At 42.1% G+C, this 12,065-nt stretch overlaps 1 protein-coding gene across 1 annotated transcript in view; it reads left to right on the forward strand.

Moving 5' to 3' along the window:
• The window catches only part of GRIN2D (glutamate ionotropic receptor NMDA type subunit 2D), a 1,103,075-nt gene that overhangs the window by 602,312 nt on the left and 488,698 nt on the right, over positions 1-12,065 (forward strand). The window contains exon 6 of the mRNA XM_078654973.1: positions 520-673. Coding sequence (XP_078511099.1) covers positions 520-673 — 154 coding nt within the window. The remainder of the gene's footprint in view (positions 1-519; positions 674-12,065) is intronic.

Raw genomic sequence — 12,065 nt, forward strand, 5'->3', positions numbered from 1 at the left:
GGTGAAAGTTGTCTTGCTGATGCTAATAGTTTCTTTTCTCTTCTCCTCCCCGCCCCTCATTCTCTTTCCCGGTTTCCTGCTCCCCTGTCTCTCCTCTTTTCTGATTTCCTTTCCTGATACTGGTTGCCCTGTGCCATTCCTCTAACATTGTCTGCTTCCTATTCCTGGTTCTACCTTGTATTTCCACTCATGGTTCCTTCTTTTCTTTTGCGCTTGTGTGTGCCCGCTTTCTCTTTCTATACTTTATTTTCTCTACCGGTTTCCTGTTTTTTTTTTTTAACCACTTCCAATACCTTATACCTGATGCCCTTATTTGAACTTGTGTTCCAAACTACTGCTTCATGTTCCGTTCCCTCTACCGCTCCATGTTACCACTCACATTCCCTCTCTTGGGTACATTTCTCATTCCTTGACCTTGTTTTCCATTTCTGGCTCCTGGTTTATTGCTCCCCGCATTCACCTCCATTTTCTACTCCTGGATCCCATTCCCTTTCCAACCCCTTTTTTCCAAAACTCCAGGTCTTCTACCAGCGAGCTGACATGGCCATTGGCTCCTTGACAATCAACGAGGAACGCTCGGAAATCATTGACTTCTCTGTGCCATTCGTTGAGACGGGTATCAGTGTGATGGTGTCCAGGAGCAATGGGACTGTTTCACCCTCTGCTTTCTTGGGTAGGTTGGAGTAGGCTACCCTTTCATACATTTATGTATATGGCTTTCGTTTTCTGCACAGAAGGCATACAAAGTGCAAGGGATATCCAACACTTAATAATTATACTAGATAAAACCAAGACTGTTCCAAATCGTAAACAAGGAAGAAGAAAATGGCAACAGATCCTAAAAAGCAGATAATATGAAAAATACTTGTTAACAAGAGGTGTTGGATGTCCAAGAAAAAGGGAAATTGGTGCTTTCTTAATGTGATAATGAACATGTTTGAGGTACAGCCTGCACTCATGAAGGAGGAATGTTCAGACGTGGAACTTTTCAGATGCCTCTTACCTTCAAGTCAAAATTTGTCTTAAAACTTCAGACCTGCGGAGCCACCCAAGATCTTACATTTGGGGGCGGGAGGGCAAGCGCACAGGCAAGTGATGAATAATGACGTTATAGGCCAAGCAGTAAACTTTTAGGATGAGCTACCAAAGTGAGGCAGACCAGCGAGTAAGGTCGGGGTGCCTAACATAAAGCCAGAAGGACTGGATCCATATACGATTTCCAATATAAGCAATGACTGGTAGTAAATAAATTCCATTTAGAGTCACTCCATGAAAATATATCTTGTAAGGATGTCTGGAAAATCTGACATGGATCCTACCTTCATCTGCCTTGTTGGCCACCCCCAGAGTAAGGCATCCCTAGATGTGAAACTACCATGGTCCGGACTTGAAGGAGAATTCAGAGGTGGTTAGAATGGCTTGGTGTAACAGATAAGCGATAGCTAGAACCTTTGACCAATAATTTTATAGATAACAATGTAATGGGAGAGGGCCTAAACAGCACCCCTGTGAAATAGCATCATGGATGGGGCAAACACTGTAAAGAAGTCCAGCACACAGTGCACAGCTGCCATCATCTACTTTAAGGCAAAGTAAACCTGCGCAATACCTTTAAGTCTACACAGTCGTTTTCTGAAGAGCTATTCCAAGAACGTAAAGTTCTAAGATTAATTGTACGCTTTTGGCGCAATATCATCTCCAAGTAGAGACTTGAAACGTTAGGCAATAAGCTCAAAGATTATCAAAATGACATCCTAAGATCAATGCAACTTTGAAAAGATCAGTAATTGACCTATCTAAAATGAATCACAGAAAACTCTTTGACAACATCAAATAATTTACAAAACCACCAGCTGCTCCTGACATTCCTAACACCATAGAGACATGTGAGTAAGTCTCACAATTCGGCGACTACAAAATAAAAATATATCAGGTCTTGGTTCAATACAATAAACTCAGATTAGTTAATGGAAACAGACTACAAAACCTCTACAGAATGACCCTCTTCCAAGGAGATACTATAAACCAATGTGATGAACACAGAGGCTGCGCTCAAACTATTAAATAATTTCATAAGCCTTTCCATTACTCAACCATGAAAATATGATTAACTTCTCCCTGATTCGAGGGGTTGACGTTGAGGGACTTAAAATTTGATGCCTCTTTTCAAAAATGTTGACTCAAAAATCTTGAAGATGTAAACCATTCCCACCCTATCTGAAGCCTACCCTTCTTGGTTAACTTACTCGAAATGTATGTCACAAAGCAACTGAAAGACTCCATACTTGAGAACAACACCCTAGATGACCACTAATTAAGATTTACTACTGTGGCATTACTAAAACCCGGCTCTATAAATACTTGATGATGTGTTGTGCATTGTAGGAAATGGAAAATCTTGACTTATAACATGTCTTAATCTGTCAACATTGTTTGACAAAGTAAACCTGGCATCCTTGCTAAAATTCTTGTAAGAACAGATGGGGAAAGGTTTCTCAGTTTTAAAACGAGTTGAATAATATCTTGTCAACTGGGCATCAAATAAAACTAGCAATTGTGCTCATGAGCCTCTCACGTCTACAGCAGGGATTCCCACAAGGCTCTTTCCTCTTTCTGATGCTCTTCAATTTATGTATAGACACCTCTACCTCTCTCTTAACAACATCAAACATCTCTCTTTGCTTGCATTAAAAGTATCCTCCCCAGTGGACATAACCATTCAGCAAATCCCCTAGGGAAGCTCCAGTCCTGGATGACTCAACATCTTCTAAAGAACTCCCAGAAAACTGACATCCACTGATATCCCCACAACACTGCAGCACTCCTGTACATGAGGGGCTGGAAGCAATTAACACTTTAGACTGTATTGATGAAACTGCTAAATCATTGGGTTTTACTCTTGGCAAGAACCTGATCCTGCATAATTACATAAACATTTTAAGAAGAGTTGCTCAACACCAAATTAAACTTCTCCCAAAAATAAGTCCCTAATCGCAAATGAAGAATTTAAAACCACAGTGCAATGGTGGGGTATACGAGTGTCAATGTGGAGATTTGTTCCTCAGAGATCAAAAAGAAATTCATCCAAAGTGTCTTCTACATTATAGCAGAGCCTTGCTGACATTGTTCAGAGATATGTTCAGCAAGATTCATATGAGGAATGCATTTTGGGCGTCAGCCCTCCATGAAGATGACTTTTATGACTTAATGTAATGAGCCTCATGGTCAAGACTGGTGATGACTGACTACCCATCCACATTGGACAGTTAAAAATAGTGTATGACGCGTTTCACTCCACTGATCTAACTGCAGGAATTCAATGTACCAAAGGGCATGTCTCCCCAAGCCTGCCCCTTCTGTAACTCTGTCCATGTATCTTGGGTTAAGAGCAAATATCCCATGGAGAACACCCTGTTGATTAGGTTTTTCTGTGTGTATGTATAGGCAAAGTAGAGGAAGGTCTCTTGAAGATATAAATACTTCTGAGTTATCATAACGCATGATGTTTCTCTGTGGCTAAAGGCAGCAACCGTAGAGCCTAAATAGGTTATTCTGTCACACAGCCCTATAATATTAGCTGCCTAAACGATGTTGACTGTCTTTAGTTATGGTTTCCCACTGGAAAATATTTTTCCTGTTTTGAAATTCCAGTACACCTGGTCCTGACTATGGGTCTTCAACCACATATTCAGCTCCCTAGACCATATGCCATTTAACACTGTGAACTACGGGGGAGATGTCAGTTGGTGAACTACGCCTTTAGTACACTTTACAGCAAGTCATAACAGTAAATGTACTTTTTGCTGTAGTGTGTAGCCTGTTAGCGAGCACTCTACACTTGGGCAGCTTTTTTTAGGGAGATGGCGTAAAAATTGAATGGAACCTAGGCCTTCACTATATCTGCATTATGGGCCTGTTCTCATAGGTGATGCCAAGGTGCACCTCCTGTGATGAACTCAGCTGTAGAATTGTGTTCTTAGCTACCCATGTACTATTCTCATTCTCTGCGTTCAATGTCCCACTGAGCGGGACATGCACTATCATGTGGTGTGACTTTATTATAATCCTAGGGCTAGTCTGATAGAGCCAAAAGCACAGCCATGACTGTCAATTCACAGAGGTTCATTTCCGCTCCAGTACGGAGAACAGTTGACACCCACTCACAAATACACAAAAATGAATCCTTGATTCCTATGTAGGTGGGACAGGATCACTGCCATTGAATTGCCATGCCACCAGTGTCCAAAAGGAGATCTGGCATTTGGGCTCTTGACTTATCAACAAAGGAGTTTGTAACACAGCTTCCATTAGCTGATTGCCTGAGTATGCTACGCTTCGCAGATTCACTTCGACTCTTATAGCACTTAATAAAGAGATGCTTCCAACTTTGCACAATAAGTTGAAATTACATGGCATAGGTATGTTCGTTATTAGATTTAGCCTCATAAATCAACTCTTGGGTGAATATTTTCTTCCAAGTAATGTAATATGTCAACGGTTGTATTAGAAATGTGTATAGAGAAATAGCGACTGACAAATATAGTACCCTCATATTGTCTATAAAAATATCATTCCATTGGGTGTAGATTATCTTTTATTAATTTAAGCTGTGCAATATTTTTGTAGATGATATTTAGGGGAAAATATGTATGTGAGACAATATCCTGACAACTATAATATGATATCACACTGACTCTTTTAGGTTTCCGATTTTTTGATTTCAGATATCCTACCCTCAACATCCGTAAAACAGTCCCCAACAATTCTGCAAGCTCCTGTACCCAATCTCTATATGGAACAAGCTCCTGCGTCAATGATCAATTGATGCTAGTTTGAAAAGTTAAACAAATTATATTCTAATAGCATAGTCTTTAGCATTTGGGTGCTTATATTCAATTGCTCTATAAAAGTATTAAATGTGAAAATGCAAATAGAAGATGCCTTGATGTCGAGCTCAAAATCTTCTACATTATTGGATGTAAGCTAGTCCGAGGAGAGAACTAGCAGCTCAAAAATATCTCCTACCCTGTATCATGCTGTCAGATACATGCCGGTATCAGCAGCTATGGTCATCAACCAGAATACATTTCTGCTATGTTCCATCGAATCGAAACAATCTGCTGGTGCTAACTTGACCATTTAACTATCCCAGGCTATTGGGATCAGAACGTTGTTAATTGCTCACAGTTGATTGCAAAGTTCTTACAGGTGTCTCTTCTGCCCTCCCCTTCTTCCTCTTTGCTTTCTCCTACATTATCTTCTTTACCACTAGCCACAGTTGCCACAGCACCTGGTACTAATGAAAAAGTAGGGGTGTATGGTGCACACCAAAGTTTTGATAACAATTTGTATGTGCTAATTCAGAGTTTCAAAAAGCTAAACAACAGAGGTGGGCTACGCATTGATCTGTGGGCTGCCCATCCCACATAAAGGTACATGTGAAAAAAATCAAGCACAGTGTTTGCTTGAAGCACTGCGTGCACCACTAACTGAATGTATACAAAGTTTAAGATCACTTTTTCACAATCTTTTCAAGCGAAATCCAAAGTTATTCAAAAAATACTCATACCAGAGAAAGTTCAAACAAATTACATCTTTGTTGAAAAATATTCCATGAGGTAATCAAAACACATTACATTACATTGTACATATTATAGCAAAAATCCATATTCCATATTCTTCAATGCAAATGAAATTTCTACAGTAATTCTACAGTATTTGATTTGCAATGAAGAATATGGAATATGGATTATTGCTATAATATGTACAATGTATAATTATTGCAACTATTGTAATGTGTTTTAATTACCGCATGGAATATTTTTCAACAAAGATGTAATTTATTTGAACTTTCTGTATCCATATTTCATGCAGCCGCTCAGCAATTCATTTTGTTTTACAAAACATACTTCCAAAGAGGCAGTTTTAATCCTGGGAGCTTTCTCCGAAATTGTGAGGGTAATTTGTCTTCCTCTTTCTTATTATTTAACTTTTTTACAGACCACCAACCTTTTAATGGCGGTCCTGAAGAGGGATAAAAGGTCATCAAATAATCTACTGTAAATAAGGCACCAAGTCTGTCAGTGTAAGATTTTTGCTGGTGGAGCCAGTGGGGGTACAGCTGGCAGAAACATAACAGTCTGCCTGACTCTAACTAGATTGGCAGGACCACCAGTTTTGGGGGACAGGGTACTCCGCCATGTGGTGAACAGCAAACTACACACATTTTTAGCATGTACCTTTCTGTAAGTTCAAACCCATTTATTTATTTATTTATTTTATATTCTTCTATAGCGCCTGAATAGACCCCCGAAGGGGTATCTCCGCGCTTTGCCAGTAAGAATATCCTCAGATAGATGTGCGTAATGCATATAAACAGAGAGGGATCAGATGCTGGGGAATAGGTACGTTTTTAAGACCTTACGAAAGGTCAGCTGGTTAGTGTGTACCATACACAGAGTGGTCTGTCTTATACCACACTTGTGGACTGCCATGACATTTCATGCTCAGTGGACAACATCAGGTGAGAGAGTTCTATCTTCGACATCATAGACACATGCAGTAATTTCCTCTGCAACGTGTGGAGTTACCATCTGCAGAGTATAACATTTGGAATCTTACCTGAGTTCTGTTGCTTGTATTCATCTCGGTACCTGCCTGCAACCTCAGAACATTTCATTCACTTCCATGGTACTATAACTGCACAAGTGAAATATGTTTACACAAACCACGTTGAATACTTCACGTAAGGACTACTAAACACATAAATGTAATCTAATAACAGAAGCCTTGCTTCAGCTAGACTGTTTTACTATTAAATACAACTTACAGATACCTACATCACTGCAGACATTTAGTGATTTGAATGGACAACTCGGGCCCGCCTACTACTTCATTGAAAGGACTTCATGCCACTAGGATTGGAGCCCAGTTAGGCTTAGTCCTTGGGCCAGGTGTCCAGGTAACCTCGTACTTAAGACATGTTTTTTCGAACCCTTTAAAATCAGTTCCAACAGAGTAAAGATATAATGAATGCAAAAGGTAAGATAGAGTGTAAAAAATCACATACCTAGCCACATTGAGGAATTTTGATTACTATTTGTATCTATTTAGCTCTTACAGTTGTACTTTAAGAAAGCATAACCATGTTGTTTTCTCGCTATCGAAAACGATGCAAAAAAGTTTCCTGCCAAATCAGAGGCTCCCACCGAGGGTCTGTTCTTCACCTGGCAGCCGTCGTCGAGCCCCCCTTTGGATCCAGTCTGTAACTCGGTCCCACCGTCAAAGAGGACTTTTCTTCAGGAAATCTTTTAAGTCAAAAGTTAAACTTTCTACCCGACAAACTTGTCACATCTAAGCTAATAGGCCCTTACATAGGGCAGAGTGCATGGTATTTAAAAAATAGGACTTGGGGGTTAAAGTTTTAAATGTCCTAGCAGTGAAACACTCCTGCATTAATTTTTCACTCCCGTAAGGCTATATCCATTAACTACCACTGAGAAACAGTTGGAGCACCTTGGTCTAAACCGCAAGTGTTCCGACTCTGCAAGCTTAACCACGCTTGCCGTAACCATGCATATGCCTTAACCATGGATGTGCGTGATTAAGGCAATGCGCGGTCCAACTGCGGGCTGTATTGGACAGAAGTAGGGAGAGATCCGCAGTGAGGTAAGTGGTAGTTTTGTGGGATGGGGGCTGGGTCGGTATACTTTTGAGGGCTGGGCGAGTCAGGGTTGTTTTGTGAGCAGGGGGTAGGTCAGGTTGTTTTGTGGGCTGGGGGTGGGTCTGGGTTATTTTGTGGGCTGGGTCGGTGTAATTTTGTGGGCTGGGGGTTGGTCAGAGTAGTTTTGTGGATGGGTGGGTCAGGGTACTTTTGTGGGCTGGGGATTCGGGGATGTTTTGTGGGCTGGGGTGGGTCAGGGTTGTTTTGTGGATTGGGGGTAGGTCAGGGTTGTTTTGTGGGCTGGGTCTGGGTTGTTTTGTGGGTGAGGGGTGGGTTGGGTCAGTTTTGTGGGCTGGGGGTTGGTTGGGGTAGTTTTGTGTGTTGGGTGGGTCAGGGTTGCTCTGTGGGTTGGGGGTGGGTTGGGCTTGCTTTATGGGCTGCGGGAAGGGTCAGGTTTATTTTGTGTGCTGGAGGTGAGTCGGGGGTTGTAGAATACATTGGTCATGGTAGTTTTGTGAGCCTGGGGGTTGGGTTGCTGTACTTTTTTGGGTAGGGGTAGGTTTCTGGGCTGGGCGAGTAGGTTTCTGGGCTGGGGGGTCGGAGTAGTTTTTAGGGCTTAGGGAGTGTTGGGGTAGTTTTTTAATTAGGGATTAGGGTAATAGGCCTCAGGACAGAGGGAGGGGAATTGGTTGTCGGGGTTGTTTTTAGGGTGTAGGGAAGGGCGGGCAGTTTTTAGGGCTTGATCAGGGCTGGGTCAGGTTAAGGGACAGGGTTAAGAGACAGGGTTTTAAGAATCAGAGCAGGGGGGGCACAGCATGGGGGCTGGGAGGGGTAGGGATATTTGCACCACAGGGTGGGAGAGGATGGGAGGGAGTTTGTATCTTAGGGCGGTTGGGAGGGAGGTGGCGACCCTAGCCACGCATACCCCTTTACCATTCATGCCTTTACCACGAAAATTCATGGTAAAGGCATGCGTGGTAAAGAATGCATGGTTAAGAAGCGGTCGTTATTAAGACCGCATTGTTAAGGCTTGTGGGGTTAGGGAATTTGTGGTTCCATCATACTGCCACTAACACCGGGCTACCTTATCACACTTAATGTTGTTTCCACTCAAAAGAATTGTTATTTTAAACCTTCCTTCATGGTAAAGTTAGATTTTAGTTACTAATCTGAAAATGTCTCTTTTAGAATGTTGCCATTTTTCTGCCCTAAACTAAATGTGCCTTTCTGCCTATGTCAATGGTCACATGACTGGGGATGCCTTGCCAGTGGGGTTTTGTGTATTGCTTCTGGACACAGAAACACAAGAGGCCTAGATGTGGAGGGAGAAGGTCTTCTGAACAGGGGTGTGGGGAGGAGGTGTGATACACTATGATTAAACTTCAGTGGATCCTGCCTGCATCACACACAAAGGCAGATGACACCAGGACTGCCCTTGTCACCCTAGACAGGTTGGTGTCAAACTGAAGGCAAGTGAAAGAACTGGCCAGAACCAATTTTGGGGGTAGGTCAAGGTATACTGCCACACAAAGGCTGGCACCGGGTATTGAAGTGGCTCTTTCAGAAAATCTCATCAGAATACTCCTGACCTGTGGAAGATTCAGAACAAGGACAGTCCTGCTGTCTGAAGAAGGAAGATTGGATCTGCTGGCCTTGCACCCTGGCTCTGAAGTAGTGACTCCAATAGTTGGCTGGCCTCCTGTTGAGCTGCAGTGACACAACAAGCTTCCAGAGACCTCCCTGCAACTGACCAGCTAACCAGCATACACTGGACTACCCTGGATGTACTTGAGCCATGCAGCTGGCCTCTGCTGGAGTGAGTCCTGCTCCCCAAGAGGTGACCACTGGTCTTGGCTGGCATCAGAATGTACGCCTCCTGAAGAAAAGGTGAAGATACAGAAGTTTTGGTCTTCTCAAGACCGCAAATAGATGTCTTCCTGCTGAACATTGACTGTCAAGGTTAAGCTCCAGCATGACCTGCTTTACGAACTGACAGTGATCGTCCGCAATTACCCCAAGGTGAGGCTCTAGTGAGACCTGCTTTTTGCACTGACAGCAACAGCCTGTGCTGATTGCCAGCATGAAGTTCCAGTGATGACCGGCTCTATCGCACTGCAACAGTGACCATCTGTGATGCCCGCACTGCTCCTAGCACCAACAGCGACCTCCTTGCGGGCCCGTACCAAATTGAATGACAGCTCTTTGCGCTGACTTGAGAAGGTAACTATTCAGTGGGACAAACCTGTCTCCTGTATGTAATCTGTGCGTCATAGCAGGCAGCCTGAATTTGTGACTATTCCCCGGTCCAGCACGACCAGACAACAATGAGTGTCGCTTTGTGCTTTATTTAGCTATTTTCACCCAGAACTTTAAAAACTCATATCTCTGTTTCTACTAATTGGATTTTTATTGTTTTGATGTCATTTTATGCACTACATTTTGCTCTATTTCTTTAATTGGTGTCGGATTTTTGTTTGTGTTGCGTCTTGACCTTATTACTGTTTGAGTGCTGCATAAATAGGGCCTCTTTTGTGCCAAACTACCAGAGGATTAACCATGTTTATCTAGTGACTTTTGTTGTTTACTCTGAGCAGGTTTCTGTTTATTATTTGAGTGGGGCTTTCACTCTTCTCCTTTCAACTAATAACCCAAATTCTTACAAGTTGAAATTTTAAATACAGCTTACGAGACGTTTTGTGTCCATGAGAACATAGACTAGGAAGGCGTGTGCAGTTTAATTCGGTTATGTGGATAAAGTGGACCAATTTCAGTTTGGCCTTTATATACAGATTGTATGAGCAGCATTTGGATTGAAGCTGTTCTTCCAAGTTTCTAACAACTAGCAAATGTTTTTTAAACATGTTCTTTTTTCTGCAGCCAGATACAGGACACACATCTGCATTTTCTGCCACTTTCAGCTGCTTCCTGATGCCCTGCTTTGTGATGCCCACCTTTTCTATATTGGTAATCCAGGCTAGAATTTACTGCAGATCTAAAGACTATGTGACACACATTGTAGGGATTCAAAGGATCGAGCTTTTGTATTGAGTTAGGCTTTAACAGAACACTTCTGATCCATGTAAACCTCCAGATTCTTAAACCTGCGAATGAATTTGATTTTTTTAGTTCATAAGCCTCAGAGGAAATGTAGTCAGGCACACAATAGTAATATGAGTTAGATCCAAACAAATTTGGTTTTGGTGTTGTTCACATCAACAGCTAATTTTGGAACACCCCAGCTTCTCATAGCAGAGAATCACCATAGACCGTCCAATGATACAGTCAACAGCAGAAGGGCACATGGAAGGAGGGCATCCGATCAGCCACTGCTTTGAAGTTGGTGACTTACACTGGCTCGAGGTATAGCTCTTGCCACCTTTTGAACACAGTCCTGTTCACAAGGTAATTGACGACAATTATTGTGCACATTTCCAGACTCGTCCTTACTGCCCATGAGGCCTCTTTGTGTTTCCAATATAGCTCAACCCTGGTGATCAGCATGATGGTTTAGCTCCCATCTACAACCAAGGTATTTGTCTATTTCCAAGCACCCATTTTACACAAAACTTTGTTACTTGCCTTCCATCCTACGAATTGCAGATGTCTTCCCAAGAAATTTCTATATGATCATAGCTGCTCCACATACTAATAATTAACCCCAAGTATGCTGCTACCATGTCCTCATCCACTGAAAACTTCCCTTTAAGTAAGCACAGCTTATGTTATGGAGGAATTCAGCAAACATTTTTAACGGTTGTAAGAATCTACTGTTTATTTCCTCAAGCTCCGCAGTTTTGACAGCTGGATCTGCTTGCATTCATGATTCTTGGCATTGAAGGACCACCAAACACCATTCAGTGCATTTGGTCTGACCCCTAAAACATTTCTAACAGCATTGAACTGATTGGCATACTTGACTCTTTAATAAGGGCACAGTATTATGGGGCTGGAAATGCACTATTGGCCTAAAGATCAAATAGCAGATATGCACCACCCTTAGAAGCGACTTTAAAAGCATAACTTTAGGCATCCGATTGCAGGCCTGAATAGTTAGAGCCGGACACAGCAGCCAGCATATGGTAAAGTGAATTATTTTGGCATGCGAAGAATCCTATGTTCAACATTAGCTGAGATACCTCAAATGTAGTATAAGCCCATAAGGCTACTTGCATATACAATTGAGACATACCAAATATTGAGATTGGCCTACCAGTGAATGAAAGTTGTTTTTTTCCAAGATTGACTTACATGGCATTCATGATACAAAATCTGGGGGTCCCCAGATCTGGATGGAGCTGGATTTCTATCCCTCTGATGCAAGGATTTACAGCCTGATTTATATATCAGCTGTAAGTATACTCTCATACCGGTGACAGAGTATCCTTGCCACCAATACAATGGT

This window comes from Lissotriton helveticus, chromosome 7 (genome assembly GCF_964261635.1).
Source record: "Lissotriton helveticus chromosome 7, aLisHel1.1, whole genome shotgun sequence".
In the NCBI taxonomy this organism is placed as follows: domain Eukaryota; kingdom Metazoa; phylum Chordata; class Amphibia; order Caudata; family Salamandridae; genus Lissotriton; species Lissotriton helveticus.